At 41.8% G+C, this 16845-nt stretch overlaps 1 protein-coding gene across 11 annotated transcripts in view; it reads right to left on the reverse strand.

The window, feature by feature from the left end:
* The window catches only part of LOC113406875 (zinc finger MIZ domain-containing protein 1), a 500854-nt gene that overhangs the window by 189539 nt on the left and 294470 nt on the right, over window positions 1-16845 (reverse strand). For all 11 annotated transcript variants that reach the window (XM_026653693.1, XM_026653694.1, XM_026653703.1 and 8 more), the window contains one exon: window positions 10875-10988. In XM_026653693.1, the coding sequence (XP_026509478.1) occupies window positions 10875-10988 (114 nt within the window). The remainder of the gene's footprint in view (window positions 1-10874; window positions 10989-16845) is intronic.

Here is a 16845-nt window from a genome sequence, read left to right on the forward strand (position 1 = left end):
CCTGCTTATAAGTTCAGCCTGATCATGTGAGTGGCAGCAGTCTACAGAAAACATGAACTCTAATACTACTTCACAAGCAGAGCTGTTTCACAGGTGGTTGGAGTATTATAAAAAGTGTATTAAATAAAATTTAAAAAGAGAGAAAAATGGATGATCACACGTCTCAAGTCTGTGGCACTGAAGCTAGCTATGGGAATCCTGTGGTAAAACTCAAAAATGCCAGGGGGGAGATATGAAGTCCTTTGTCGACCTCAGCACCTCACTACCTGGACCAGCAAGGAGCAGAGTGCCAATAAGGACCTTCAGCCCCCCACTCCTCACCCCCGGAGCAAGTGTCTGATATTGCGTATACACTAAGCAAACTTCCAATGATGTAACTACATAGATGTAGCTACCCGAAGTGCAAACCCCAAATGTAGATGAGCTGCACCAGCACAAAGCAGGGCTTACCTCTATGTAACACACTGAAGTCAGAGCTCAGGAGCGACCCCTGCAGACAGTTAAAGACTGGCACTGAATGAGCATGAGGAAAATCTTCCTATCTAGTCATCCAAGGATGTCAGAATGGTGGCCATGACACACACCCCTGAGAGAGATCCTGAACTTAGCTGAACACAGTTCACCATTTGAAATACATAAAAATATTTGTCTAATGAATGTAGGGAGAGGACAGGATGGGATCAGAATTTCTCCACAGAAGCCTTAGAAGCAAGTAGGTGTGTGCCATCCTTAGGGGTCTGCAGGCTGTCTCCTGTCCTTTCATGGGTATAGATGTGATCTTCTATCTGTAATTACTGTGATCCTGATCTGATCTGAAATCTGATCTTTGAAGTGTCACATGTTGATTTTCGATTCTGTACTTCTCTGTATTAAACAGAAAGAGCCTAGACAGGCATGAAGTCAATTTAGCAGCAGATACCTTGCAAACACATTAGCCTAACTTTGTTGTTTCTGCCATCTGAGGCATTCTGTTTTGGAAACCTGACCTCATCCAAACGTATGGTTCTTGTCCTTTTTGTTTTTAATTACATTTTTTAATTACACGTTTGATGAGCTAAAATGGGTTTCCATATCACAAAACTGACAACAGCTTTCCTATTCTTAAAATGATCTGAAAAACGTCAAGAGCTTTGCTTCAAAGATTTTTTCAAGGAGAAATGGAACTCAGAAGGTTATTTTGCATTGTAAAATGACTGAGCATATGCAATATCACAACCACAAATAAGTGGCCCAAAGCATTGTTCCTTTGGACATTTTAATACAACCATTTTTGAGTAATGCTTCTCTTTAGAGTATATAGAGAGCCTCAGGTTACAGAAAGGATACAAATGAAAACCTGGAATTTCAGATACAGCATGACCAGAGTTATCAAAGAATTTTATGTCTAACAATATTTCTGTCACTTTAGTACAGTCATACCACCTTGGTTATGACTCCATCAGGTCACACCGGCTAAGCAAGGTTGAGCTGAGCCATTATTTGAATAGAAAACCTCCAAGAACACCTAGACGATGAAAGAAGTGCTGTGAGTCATGAGGTATCACTTCTCCCTCTATCGATGTTTAATGAATACCTCAGCATAGTGTTTGTGGTCAGGGTGGCATGGGAAGTGACATCTGTCAGATGAGATGAGAAACCAAGGTCCTGACCATCTGTGGTCAGCAATCCCACAACACTTTTGATAAGCAGAGTTGCATAACTCCAGTGTTTTGACCAACAGCCCATTCTGGTAATTACATTCAGCCTGCCTAAATTCCTCCTGCCATCCAAACTGGATATGCTATTGCTTTTCATAACCTATCGTGAACTGTTAAACAACTGCAGTATTCCACACCAGAGATGACTGCATGAAGCTACGTGTCCCTCTCTTTGAACTGCCTTGCAGGCATGTTGTGAGGCCTAAATAATGTAAAAAACTGTGAATTCTCATATGAAAAGTGCTATAAGAGTGCAAAAGTACTGCTATTATTGTTCCTTGCCGAAAGTGGTCAAAGACAGGCATATGGATATGTCCAGTGGTCTTAGCTCTCCCCTTCTTATTACTACTGCTCCATAGTACGACACAAGATGGAAATCTCCACAACACCATCATTAATATGCCAGGATATTTTTCAATGGTAGAATAATGCAGTGGGATGGGGATGGATTTAAGAATGGGCGAAAGGGAGAGTTAAAACTCTTGACCAGATTTAAGTTCTACTTGATATAGTGGTCTAAATTATTTTACTATTGGCTTTGTTTTATTTGGGGGGAGGAAGGAGCAAGACAACAACCTTCACATGGTGCTCCTGTTATGTGTTACTGATTAACACAATGAATATCATCAATTTCTTAGGAGTCCTTGTCTGGGACTTCATTGAAGAACTGCAGGACCAGTTCTACGTATGTACAAACTCAATACGAAGGTCGGACACATGCCAAATATGCAGCGTAGTTGTAGCCGTATTGGTCCCAGGATATTAGAGAGACAAGGTGAGTAAGATAATATCTTATTGGGCCAAGTTCTGTTGGTGAGAGAGACAAGTTTTTGAGCTGCACAAGCTCGAAAGCTTGTCTCTCTCACCAACCAAATTTGGTCCCATAAAAGATATTACCTCACCCCCCTTCTCTCTCTAACATGCTAAACATGACTATCTTTCAAGAGTTCTCAAGGTGAATAACATCAATGTTGCTCAACAAGGAACTCATACTAACAGGCTACGAGCAAGCTGCAAGATACAAAATTCATGCCTATGAATTAACTGCCACTGTGAACAATGCAAAGTATGCCGACGACATCGCTCTTGTGGTATAAGGCAAAGACCTCGCCACCATTGGTGATATCCTTTCAGTACATCAAGATAATGGTGGCATACTTTTAATACTGGAAGCTCTACCCTAATGCCTCCAAAATTTTGGTAATAGCCTTTCACCTAAACAACAAAGCTGATAAGGAACCACTCAGTGTCACCTTTTACAGTCAGCAGGTCTGAAAGGAGCCCTATCTGAAGTACCTGGGTGTAACCTTGGCCTTTTAAACCTTATTTGGAAAAGACATGCAAAAAAATAAAAGCAGGAACTAGTTCATCCAAACACTTGCAAACACAAAATGGGGTGATGATGTGCGCGCGCGCGCACACACACACACACACACACACACAGAACAGCGACTCTAGCACTGGTATACTTGATTGCTGAACATTGCGCACCAGCTCACATATACTAAATCTTTGGAGGTGTAGTTTAATGTCGCAAGGAGAATCATAACTGGAACATTAAAATCAACACTCCTTCAATGACTGCCCACTTTGGCACATATAGCCCCACCCAAAATCTGGACACGCGCGCGCGCACCCACACCCACACACACAGCTGGTGCATACAATCAAACCATGGCCAACTAGGACTTACCAATTCATGAGGACCTCCAGAACCTTCCAAAGACATGCCTGAAATCTCACAAACCTATTTGGGATCGGGCTAAAACTCTTGAGGCAGCCTCATTCAATCCTGAAGCACACTGGAGAGAATTCTGGGATAATGGTAATGTCTCAAACAAACACCCGATTGCTGACCCCACAAAAAAACTTCCAGGCTTCAACCTGCCCCAGAAACAATGACTCACTTTGAACCATTTCAGAACATTGAATGGCAGATGCTGTCTCATCTCTTCCACCTCTGGAAAATAGGAGATAATACACAACGTAACTGTGGACACCAGTCGCAAACTATGGACCATACTATAAATCACTGATGCTTCAATCATGTGCCTGTGTTATCTCATGAAGCCACTTCCAAAGGTATTCACTGGCTCACTAATCTGGACTTGGTTATTTGAGGTTGCCATTGTTTGGGAAGATAGTAAGTACAGCTGCATATATAGTATACTAATATGTGTACTACTAATGAATATTCTTATGTTTACAGAGCATAAAGCTTATTACTCACATAATGTAACTTTAGTTTTATAAAGCAGATTTAATTCCAAATTGCTTTACAAATTTCACACCCGCTATATTTAGAAAATATTTCTCCTAGCAATGAAATGCAGCCACTTTGGGTTACAAACTGGCAGCTATTTTAATCAGTTTTTTACAACTGTATGCAACAGTTAGTGACAGACAGAGAAGAATACTACATCCAAATGAAACTTCAGGAATATTAACAGGACAGATACAATTTCATTTATAGACAGAATTCAGGCTTCAGAATACAGATTCTCAAATCTGATTTGCAAAGTAACCCTTGTGGAAAAGCAGCTCACACAGCACCTCGTTTTCCTTTGCAAATTAGAAGACTCACACAGGTTCTCACTAGAAGAACACAAATATGTGTTTGCATTTTATGTATGTTTCTACGTATTTCCTCCAAGCTGTTTTCTGTAATCTCTCTCTGGAGTCTGTAACTTGCAAGAAAAAAAATATATATAAGATTTACCTCCACCTCCTTGCATGTTCTCTATCTGTTTAAATGGGTTTCTGTTTAAAAGTACATTAAGCTCTCATTTCAGGAGTTTTCATGGGTCAGATATAAAAATCAGTTCTAGGATTACTGTGAGATTGACATTATTTTGCATGGTGGTAGTGCTCGTAGGCTAGGGTTATATCCCCCTAAAGGAAGTGTCCCTTAAAGGGTCTTATTTAACAAGGAAAGGGTCTTTAACAAGATAAATCTAGCTCACTATGGGTCTAATAAAACCTGTCCATTTTCTTTTCTGGCAAAGTTTCAGTAGCTCTGACAAACTCTGAGTTTATTCTTAAAAGAAGAAAGCCAGACCTGTTATCTCCAGTATATTCTCACTGGCTCCTATAGGAGCAATTTCAATCTGAATAATGCCAAGTGCAGGGAATGCACAAAGGCAAATCTATTCATTAGCCTAAAATTTGGTCACTGGGAGAAAAGTGATACTGTGAAAATTATGTTTTGATGTTCCACACATGCTCTGTATCCGATTCACGCAGTTTACCAGTCAAAACAAGATTTCCATAACTGCTGGCACTTCAAACTCAATCTAGGATCTGAAAATCATGCTGTGATGGCTTTCTGTTTCTTACATCAACAACGGTGATTTCGCAATCAAAGCAGGCAACTTTGCAGATGACGCACAGAATGATATGCAGCATGTTCTTTTGCAGCTATATTGATTCAGTGGGACTGGCAGAAGGAGAAAATAATTGCTTTTGTTATTAAGCTAAGAAGAGCTAGCTAAGACCGTACACAGGAAACTGGGGTGTAGCCCCAACCTACCATTTCCCAAGAACGACTGTTTGGATCAAAACCACAATTTGAGGGATTTGAAGTAATCAGTCTTATGTAAGGGTAGAACTCTTATTTGTTATTTCAGCAAAAATATTAGTTTTAAAGTGAACTACCCAGGGAAGAAAATTGCTGTTCATGTAGATCTGCCAAATACATTGGACAGGCTTTTCATAACAGCACACAGGTCTGTGTTGAAGACCTGGTCTTGCACCTCACATTTCTAAATTTTGCAGTTTGTGAATGGATGCTCTGCTCATTTTAGAGACAGCCTGCCCTTTGTTCGCATTCTCTGAATACTTTAGGATTGGGATGTTGCCTAGTGTATCCTGAGTGTTATCCTATAGCACAAAATCTACATTAGTAAGTTGTTCTTTCATGTCATTTATGTGCTGGAAGGAGTAGTTTCATGTTGAACTTTTTTTTTTTTTTTTGGCAGTGTGCGCAGAAAATCATGTCTGTGTGTTGTATGAAAAATTAAGAAAATCAATTTTTCTTTACACATGGAAAAGGAGGAGCCGATACTGCAAACCTTTCTAATGTTTTGTAGAAATTCCTGGGTCATTTATCAGCGTGCTTGCTGCTTTGGAATCCCGTGTAATGCAAATGTTCTAATAATGCCAGAGGCTAAGTGCTTTTTAATTTATATCCCAAAAGTAATGAAGTTCCAAAGTAATTTGTTTTCAAAGGTCATTTTAGGGATTGGAGAAATAAAGAATTAATAATTCTGCTGCAATGGAATGAATAGGCTTTTACACTTTTGGGGGGGAGGGGAATCATAGTATAATCCCCCACAAGGTAAAATAATTGATAAACATTTCCAAAGATAAGCAGCTTTGGCTCTTAATATCATAGCGCATGCAGTTGCTAAATTAATATTAATTTTGCTTATGACTAAGGCCCTACTTGAATTGCGGTATGATTGTCAAATAATTGTGGCTGAGTTGTGGACAAGACATGGAAAATCATGGAAAGTAATAAATGGAGCCCCAGCCACCCGGAGCTGACAGCACAAGCCCCACCCACTATCAGCTTGGATAAATGGACTTCTACTGTACTAATGAAGAAAGAAGTGTGTGTTGCAAACCTCAAAATGTATGCAATTTTATGGACTATGCAAAGTGAGCTAATTAAAATAAAAATTGCAGTGGAAATCTAATATTACGGGATCCACAGTTTCCACAATATTGTAAATTAAGTAGGGCCTTACTTATGACGGTCCAATACACAATTTGTTTTCAGTTGCTCATAACTTTCTGAAAAATTCTCCTTTGGTGTTGAAACACCCCTTGTTTGGTCTTACCCTCCTTACAGGTGGGTTTGTTTTGGTTTGTTACTGAAAATAACGTATATATTCTCACTGTGGTTGCGGTGGAAGTTGATGCCATATCAGCTGCATCGACTGCAGCTTGTAAAGAGGTTCTGGCCACTAGTTTGCCCTCATCAATAAGGGCCTGATACTGAGCCTTGTCCTCCTGAGGCAACGTGTTCCTGAAGTCCAGGAACTTAGAGTAATTCAAGAAATTGTATTTGGCGTGAAGGGCCTGATAGTCTGAGATTTGACACTGCAGTGGTGGTATATGTAAACACCTTCCACCCCATAAGGTCAAGATGCTTGGCCTCCCTATCTGCAGGGGGGCCCTTGGGTGCTGTTGCCTGGATCATTCAGTGGCTGCCTGGACCTGTAAGGAGTTCAGGGCAAGGTGGGTGAACAAGAACTCTGCTTCCTTAGCTGCAACTAAATATTGCTTCTCTGCCTTCTTGGGGATCGGGGCACAGTCCTTAGCCAGGATCCTAACGCAGAGCCCAAAGTGCTTGGTTTTGGCTCCTCAGGTGAAGAATATCTAAGGGGTTCTCTTCCCCTCTCTTTATAGTCCAGTAAACCTTTGAAATGTATTCTTCTGAAGCGTAACCCCAGGGAAAACATGCCGGCCAATCACACTGGCCCATGTGGCCCCCCAAAGCACAGGGTCCGGAGCAGTCGCCCCAATTTCCCCTACCTAAGGGATGGCTCTGCATGCAACAATATATACCAGTGAGTTTTTTAGTTTTCCAGTGCTCTATTGTGTGCCACCTTTCGGATAAATATCATGATGACAACAGTGTGAGAGATGCACAGAGCTGGCCAGGCCAGGCCATGATTCACTGCTACATAGCCGGGGGCTCATGCCATCTGGCCCTGCGGTGCTCTTCAAGCCACAGCAACACAGCCCCTGCTGGTTCTCATATAGCTTAATTTACTGGAAGTGCATCCCGACTGGAGCGCCTGGGCTGCAGGATATCCAGGAGTTTATGCTGAAGGTCCTGGATTTCCTTTAAAGAGATGTGGAGCTCTTCCGCCATTCTCCGTAGGAGCTCCTGAAACTGTCTATGCTTATCCAGGGGAAAAGAAAAGGCTGGAGCAATCGCCTCATAGAGCAACAATGATGGAACCCGTCTCAGAACTGATGTTACCAGTGGATCCAGCTCATCTTCCCCTTCTTCCATAGGCTCAGGGGATTCAGACTGTCCCCTTGGAGCAGAAGGGTAGTAAGATTTCCTGTAGGAACAGATGGATTCTAGGTAATGTGTGTAAAGATGCCATGGGCACCAATAAGGCCAGTATGAGGAGTCGAAGTTGGGTTGTGATGGGACCACCTGTCCAGATTAGGAAGTTCCTGTCTCTGTGGTCGAGGCTGGTTCCAGGAAAGTCTTGTTCATGTCCGGGCTGAATTCACTGAGTGGAGGAGAAGCTGGTTCCACTGGTACATCTGTCTCCCAAAGATGAAAAGGTCAGATCCTGGTCCATCAGTGGTGCTGACAGATCTATAGAGAGGAAACTGCTGCTAGTGGACGGCACAAGGGGACAGACTTCTCCCAGAGTCTTGCACTCCCACAGGCATTTGTATCTCCCTGGTGCGGACTGGTCCCAATAACAAGGGAGATTGTGGGACCAGGAGGATGAAGATATCATCTGGAAAGGTTGTGTCTTGTCACTTCATACCACTAGAGTAGGTATAGACAGTGGCCCCTTACAGGAATGTAATGGTACCACCAGTGAATGAGTCACCAACATCACAGTTTTCAGTGGTACCGACAGTTTCCAGTCCTTCGGGTCCCAGTGTTTTATTTAGGTGGGACAGCAGCTGGTGTCGAGGTAGATGCAGAGACTGGTACTGAAGGAGACTTGCTCCTTGGAATCTTTTGAACACGATCATGCAATTTAGGAGTGCCTAAGTCCTTATGGCTTGGGTATGAGCGCACACCCCACTTGGATGGGGCTGGGAAGGGATCTCTCCTCCTAGAGGAGGGAGTCTGGGAGAGTGCCCCTTATTCTAATGAGATGGCCCAGCCAAAAGTTCCTTCCCTCTGCATTCCTATCCTTGCCAACTCTGGCCAATGCACAGGGGGTCTCCCAGGCTTGGGTCTGACTGAAACCTTGTTGCATGCTCCACTTCTGAAACTAAAGCTCTCATGCTTGCTGTGTTCTGGTGGGGGGAAAAGCAGCAGATACTGTACTTAGTGGAAATCCGAGCTTCTCTGAGGCAGTAGAGGCAGAGCTGGTGGCCATCCAGGTCAAAAAGGAGCAGGGGCAGGAGATGCAGTTTTTGAAGCTCAGTAGCCAGGACATAATCCCAGGATCAATCCCTTGCTGGAAAGCCAGGAGGGCTCCCTGGGGTGGGAATTCTAACACACACTAACGTAGGAACTACCAAAACACTAACAACAACAAAACTAAGACCAATACAGAATTTGAATATTTACAGGAAGAAGAGAAAGGAGAAGCTCCAGATACTGGAGGATTTTGACTTAGGCCAGGAGGGGGTACAAAGGAACTGGAGAGGCGGAGGGTCCGCCCCCCTTTTATACCTTTGGTGACGAACACATGGAGAGCAGGGGCATAGGTATGGACCAACGGAACTACTTGCAAGAAACCTCTGCACAGGTGAAATATACTTATGGACCAGCACTCAAAGAAGGAGGCCCTGATACCAACTGGAGCCTTTGGGGGCTTCAGTTATAATATTATATGTGTGTGGCTTTGTTTACATTGTAAGTTCTTTGGGGCAGGGAGTATCTTTTTATTCTGTGCTTGTACAGCACCTAGCACAGTGGGGTCTTGGTCCGTGGCTAAGGTTCTTAGGTGCTGACAATACAAATAATAAAAAATAGACAAATGAATAAATAACAATAAATCATTCAGACAGGAAAAAACTAGGCAACTAGCCATGAGTGGTATCTTGGAGTCTAAATGGGTGATTCTCTGTCACTTGCACGGAGTTGAATCAATCAAATGAAATAGAGCAGGGTGAGCTGGGCATTCCTTTTCTTTCTTGCTCTCTTATTGAGCTGTCTTCAGCCATGAGGCCAGGTGAGCACAGTTAACCCACAGACACAGGAGTCTACGTGAGTTCATAATGCGCCAGTCTTTCATTTGTCTCCTTTTCACAAACACCAAACTCAGACACAGGGTTTATCAATCGCCAGATACAACATAAACATATAGGGACAGTATAACTATGGCCACATTACATCATGTGTATATTTTGATAAATCGGGGAATTTGCTGAAGACAACTTACAGTTTAAACATCATCAGAAGTCTGTGGAGCCCAATAACATTTATAATTCTCTCAAGAAATATTTCCTGCCTTGAAGGATGATATGCAATTTCTTATAGATCACTAGATTGATTCCATACCTTGACAGAGTTCTGAGAGATGCTATACACTTGAACGCATTAAGATGGAGCCATTCCTTAACATTTGAAGTATTACAGCTGAATCTGGCTCTTAGTAACTGCTATATGTATGCTCTTTACAAACTGTATGAAACCAATTTGTGTATTTTTGCCTGGATAACAAGCATCTGTCAGCACTTATGCTGAAGGATGGCATAAGCTATCTAGGTGATCTATTTGTTTCTCTTACTATTTTATAGGCTTTTGTTTTAATTTATCTTTATTATGTAATGTTATGAAAATAGCAAGAAAGCTTTTGAGTACCCCCGCCGCACAGTGTTTACTTGACTCTGTGAATATTTCTGGGCTGGATCCTAAATCTGCCGGGCAAGCGGCACCATTCAGAACAAAAATTGCTGCTGTTGTAGGCACTGAAATGTACATTCTGCATTTGATAGTTGCTCTAGGATCAATCACCGCTCATTTGACTCACACAGGCAGTCCCATTAAAGTCAACAGCACTCTCACAAGTAGTAAGGCAGGATTTGACCCACGTCATCATATGAAACAGGCTAAGCCAAATGAAATGGATTTCTCTAGAGTGCTCATCAGCTGATGGACTAGCCCTGGTTACCTCAGAAGAGTGCCCTTCCACCCACTTCCTCAAAAATAAGCAATAGGGGAGATTTGTCTGAAATTTCGATGGCTCCCCTAATTAGTGGCTCAGTTAGTGTATATAGAGAGATGCAGTATAGCTATATAAGATTTTACCCTCCAAATGATTAATTTCCTATTGCCTTCTTAAGTTGCACGTTAAGATTAGTCACCCTGATCGCTATGAAATATATAGATATTAGTATGTGGGGATTAAGGAGCCACATGCTGTACAAAAACAGTGACTAACTGCAGACTCAGTTACCAGTTTTTGACAGACAGCACAGAGAGAGGAAGAAATGCCATCACAGAAAGAGTTGACGTACCGTCAAACAGCCCATCAGACTCTGCTCAAAAGGTCTCTGGAAAGCTCTCGGGTCTCCACACCAATCCAGGAGCTCTGTAGCTGCATTATGGAAGTTTGCAGGATTCTGTAAGTGCTGAAAAAGGGGGAGATTAAACAATATAGTAAATAAATAATGTTAACTGCTAGATGCATTCTCTTCATCACACTATTTGAAAGCCAAAAAACCAAGGAAATGATAAGAGATGAATAGAGTAGACCAACTTAATTCATTCTCTATTATCTGTTTATGGCTCCTAATTTAATTTTATTGCGTAGAGGTAATAACTCAACTGAAAGTCCAGATCCAGTTCCCCAAAACTTCATGAATTGTGCCCAGAGATGTAATAAGTTGAACTAGGACACCAAGGCTCGCCAACCCCAACGCAGGGCAGACTTGAATCTCATTCTGCATTTCACCTCTTTGCCTCAGGCCCAACTCCAACTGCTGGAAAGGGGGACACAGAGCCAGCAATGCTTTTAGAACAGCTAGATTTCAGCATCTGCCCGCTTACTGAATGTGGCCCGACTGCCTTGCTATGGACATTGCTGATACTTATTAAACAGTTTGCACAACTGTAGCTACTGTGGTTGCAACAAATATTGAGACATTTGCGGCACTGTAGTTCAGGAAAACAGCACACGGAGGAAAACACTGACACCAAGGTATGGCTGTGACATTGCTACAACTGAAAATACAAAAGCACATAGAGTGTTGAGAAATATCCAAAGGAAATCTCACAACCCCTGCAGGAGCAGGATTTCATTAGCCGGCAAAACTTGGAGAAGGAAACCCATCTAACTGCTACTCTCTTGGGTTCCCCTGCACTGGTCAAATTACAGTCCTGTTTTGGGAGACATTTAGTAGTATTATTTAATACCATAATGCCTACTGTCATATTTCAAAGTACTCTAAAACCAAAATGCTCCAAATTTTTAGCGTGGGGTGGAATTCAAGACGGTAGCCGCTAAATCCCCTGAGAAGAAAGCACTATTTGTCTGGATTTTGAAAACAACTGACATTTACATATATCCATATCCCTATCTGGGTTTGTATAAGGCAGGGGTCGGCAACCTTTCAGAAGTGGTGTGCCGAGTCTTCATTTATTTACTCTAATTTAAGGTTTCGCGTGCCAATAATACATTTTAAGATTTTTAGAAGGTCTCTTTCTATAAGTCTATAATATATAACTAAACTATTGTTGTATGTAAAGTAAATAAGGTTTTTAAAATGTTTAAGAAGCTTCATTTAAAATTAAATTAAAATGCAGAGCCCCCCGGACCGGTGGCCAGGACCCGGGCAGTGTGAGTGCCACTGAAAATCAGCTCGTGTGCCGCCTTTGGCACACGTGCCATAGATTGCCTACCCCGGTATAAGGTCACCATTAACATGATGCCTGTGTGCCTACATACTGTACAATGCTCACGCCCAGAATGGGGATACATTATGGGCACAAGAGAGCCACATGGTACAAGCCTTCGCTTGTCGAGCCTTCATTTGTGAGGTCTTTGGGGCAAAGGCCATTTTTTATTTGGTGTAAAGCAGCTAGCAAACATCAGGCACTATAAGAGTTTTTGCTTGGGGGACAGGCATGACTGGCAAGGAGGTAATAGATCTAACCAGTGGCCAGAAAGAAGCTGGGGTAACAGCTACCAACAGCACAGACAAGGACAGTCTTACTACCCCCAGTATGACTATGGCTACAACTCCTACAATCCAAGGCCTCATTACTGCCGCTATTAATATGGTATTTTGCTGTTAAGTATCCACTAAAACCATTTAACTTGAATGCCAGATTTGGGGGTTTGTTTTGCTCAATTTTCTCGTATTTTCTATGTAATAACTGTTAATAATAAACTAATACATACTATTATTAAAACAACAATAGAATTAAAAGAAGAATAAAATAAGAATTCCTAACTAATGGAGACAATCACTACCGTGGCATAAGAGGTGTATAAAAGATTTCCACTCGCCTGTGGTGAGAGGGCCTTGAGCTAACAAGCCAATGCTTTCTAGCTGTGGCTGTAACAGACTCATATCCTCTGCACATTGGGCATAGAGAAGGCCCTGTAACATACACTCACCAGCAAGTTACATACTTTCTCCAATCAAAGAAAGCTCAAGCCGACCTCTGAGGCTCATAGTCATCTGAATCCCGACAAGCCCCTATTTACGTGGTGGCTGCCATCTTCCTATACTTCCCCCTTTTTATGTATTCATTTATCTAAGAGGTGGAGGACATATTCTATGTCCAGGAGAACAGCACCTGGCTATACCAAAGTTCTGTATATTATATCTGTCCTTCATACCTTGCAATGGAAAATGCAAAACAAAAAAACCCCAAACCAAACCTCATAACTGAAGGACTACACACTGTATGCACCAGGAAATGGTCAGCAATTCCTAGAATTGCCATTTTCAGGAGATCGGACTGGCCCATACGGTTCATCAAAAAGGGTGACCCGTTGGCATCCTCTCTGGCATATCCAAATATCCAACATTGAGAGTTAGATTTTGCATAAAGGGGATTTCTGTCAATGGAAAACTTGGAGAACTCTCCAGCTCAACAAAGCCAGCAGCGTTGACAAAAATGAGATGGTCAGTGATGACCCAAAACTACTTTACTCCGTTTATATAGGTTCCAATAAGACTTAATTAAAAATACTGATATTCACTCTAAAGATTCACTTATTTCCTTTCCCATGTGTATCATCATAATCTCATGTAAGTATCTTCCTAAACAGGCTACATACACAGTAATGCCAGCTCTCACAATAGGTGTGATGTTTGACTTAAAGCCCAAACTTCTAGAGACAAGAGCTCACATGGGAAACTCAGCTTGATTTTAAAAAAGTAAGGTCCTAGCCTTTCTGGTTGCAGAGAAAAGTCTGAAAATGTGCACCCAGAAGGCTTAAAACCCAGACGGCAAATAAAAGGAAACCAACAATAAAAGGAATTTATTAAATTCTCATTATTTTTAAGCCAACCTGATGAATTTAGGGAGGTTGTTTGACTCATTATTTTTGAATATTTGGAGTTGGCATTGCTATAAACATACGTCCTACATCCAAAATCTATTCACATTAAAGAATATTCAGTTCTCTCCCCCTCTTATTCTCATGCCAGATAAACCAAATAAATTAGCTCCATGACAGCGGAGTGAAAACAAGTATCCTCCCACACCAGGGTGTGACAAGCTCTTATGTCTGTGACCTTTTGGATCCTGTTACACTAATCCTTGTTCTATGGAGGATCTTTGTCAGAAGCCCTTGTATTGACAAGAGATGACTGGTATGTGGGGCAGCAAGTTTTAAAACAAAGGAAGAATTAAAAAAAACAAACATCATGCAACATGGTATCTTCCCACTCAACAACATGGAGCCAAATTTATACCAACTGCATGACTTCCTCTGGATTGTATTTTCAAAGCAACATTTCCATGCCAGCTCAATGAGAGGAGTCAAAGCTCTTTGTATACTTATGAATATTAGCATATCCAACTAAACAAAGATAAGAGGGATCTTTTATGTCTGTTATAAAAACCAACAGGCCAAGTAGTTTAGGTTATTTGTCCTGACTATAGCAAGCAGAAAAGTGAGAGATTGGGAGCCTTCAAAGCTGCGAATGTCTGTTGCAAAAGCTCTCAGTATCTACTGTCATTTCAATTCTCCATTCTCATTCAGCAGAAAAACACAAAAACCAACTCAAAACCCCTTAGAGCATCATACACCAAAGGCAACTTCTCCCGCTATAATGCATCTGCAAAAATTGCAGAGAAAGAAAAATGTGAGCGTAACTGGAGCACAAATCATACTGTGATAATCACATGCTGCAGGGGTAGCAAAAAGATCGCATGTTGCAACCTCAATAACACAAAACCAACATTAAATATAATAGAGAGGAAATGTGGTATGCACATGTTGTTGGGCATTGTAGGTTTCGCCACCAAGACTAATACATATTTTTAAACATACACGATTTTGTAGGTGATATTTCCATCAGACACATCCTGCATTGAGAGCAAAGAACTCACCAATCCTGAACACAAAGCACAGAACAATATGGCTATTTTTTGTTTGCGGTTTGAAATCATTGGGCCCAAACTGCTTTTCAGTATCACTTCACCAGCTCCTCCCACAGTGACCCGTCAGTCCACACACTCAGAATATGGAAAAAAATAGTTATTTTTCTTTTACTGATCATCAGGTAAGTCTTGTAGCTCAACTTTTGGGTGCTGAACTGAGATAACTTAAAGGGGCCTGATTTGCAGAAGTGCTGTACACCTTCCCTCTGAAAAATCAGAAGTCAAGTTTAGAAGTCAAGTTGGGCACCCAAAAATGGAGGCACTCAATCATTCACCATTTTTGAAGATTTAGGCCACCATTAAAGACGCCTTACACATGGGTTTAATTTTCACTTCACTGTATCATACACTGACACCTACTTAATGTGAGACTATCAAAAATCAATATGCTTTGACACGTGTAAAGGACTGAAATAAGTTTGTTTCATTTTTAAACTTCACTCTAGAGATATATACTCATTTCAATGGGATACGTCAGAGCAGAAGCTACCTCAAAGTGAAGCTATTAATGCAATGTCGATGGTGATTTGGACTTCAATTAATTACGCGTTATGCAACTCTCACTCAAGTCTCCATCTCATCAACCCATTGCACTTAGGCTTTTTTTTTTTTTTTGGCATGGTCAAGCACAGCAGGGTCCTATCATAAACCAACCACTAAAAGATGGGTCCTCCACTAAAAAATAATTTTATACACACACAGCATGCTGAAAACTTGACGTCCTACACAGCAACGGTGCTACTGAAAATTAATTTATACGTTAGTTATGCAAAATGAGTGACCCCTCCCCCCCGCCTTTGTCAATTCTGTCAAAGACAAAAGTTCCAACCAATCTAAAGGAAGAAAAGAACTTGCCAAAACACTAATGGGTTTGATCTCCATCCTCTTTATGTTTGAGTAGTTTCTGGAGCAAGAGAGAAAGTTCATGCTGTACAACGTAGGGAACCTGTTATAGAGGCTGCATGAAGCCTTTCATGCCAAAAACCTATTTCTCATCCTTTTCTAATTTTCTCAGTACATAATTTTTAAAATAAGTAAGGGTTTTATTTTTTTGCCTGAAATTTCTCAGGATTACAGAGACCAAAGATGTTTTCTGTGGGTGGGGATGGGGAGTTGAAAGGAAACCACACATGAATCAAAACATACATATGGAGAAGAGATTACATCCTAGGAAATGTTGCCTTATGCAAGAACTACTAATATAAAACTACCACTACTACTATAAAAAAACTGAAGACTTCAGCACTCACTTTGGGCTATTACATCTAATGCAATAAGCACACAAGACATTAACAGGCTGGCAGAGCTCTAAGCCCAAAGGTTCTACAAGAGAACCACAATATTTAACCTACAACCATGATGTTTAAATACGTGTTACTTATTTTTTCATCACCAACAACGTGCTCAACACTGCAGAAGACACTTGTATCAAGGTAGTCGCAGGGAACTCACAATCTAAAATAGCAACAAACAAACCAAGACACACTGTAAGAATCAGTTATTTACAAGACTGATCTTCAGTATTACTTAATTTTACTAGAAAACAACTATTGACAAAACATCACAATTTCATTATTTCACAACCTATCACAGAGGTGGGCAAACTATGGCCCGCGGGCCACATCCGGCCTGCGGGACCCTCCTGCCCGGCCACTGAGCTCCTGGCCCGGGAGGCTAGACCCTGGCCCCTCCCCTGTTGTTCACCCTGGCGAAATGCTCTGGGTGGCGGGGCTGCGAGCTCCTGGGGCAGTCCGGTGCTCTGTGCTGCGTGGTGGCGGGGCTGGCTCCAGCCGGGCAGCATGGCTGTAGCGCCACCAGCAACTGGTGCTCCAGGCAGCGCGGTAAGGGGGCGGGGGGGGGGGGGTG

The sequence above is a fragment of the Terrapene carolina genome, unplaced genomic scaffold (genome assembly GCF_002925995.2).
Source record: "Terrapene carolina triunguis isolate 2854851 unplaced genomic scaffold, T_m_triunguis-2.0 Scaffold147, whole genome shotgun sequence".
NCBI lineage: Eukaryota > Metazoa > Chordata > Testudines > Emydidae > Terrapene > Terrapene triunguis.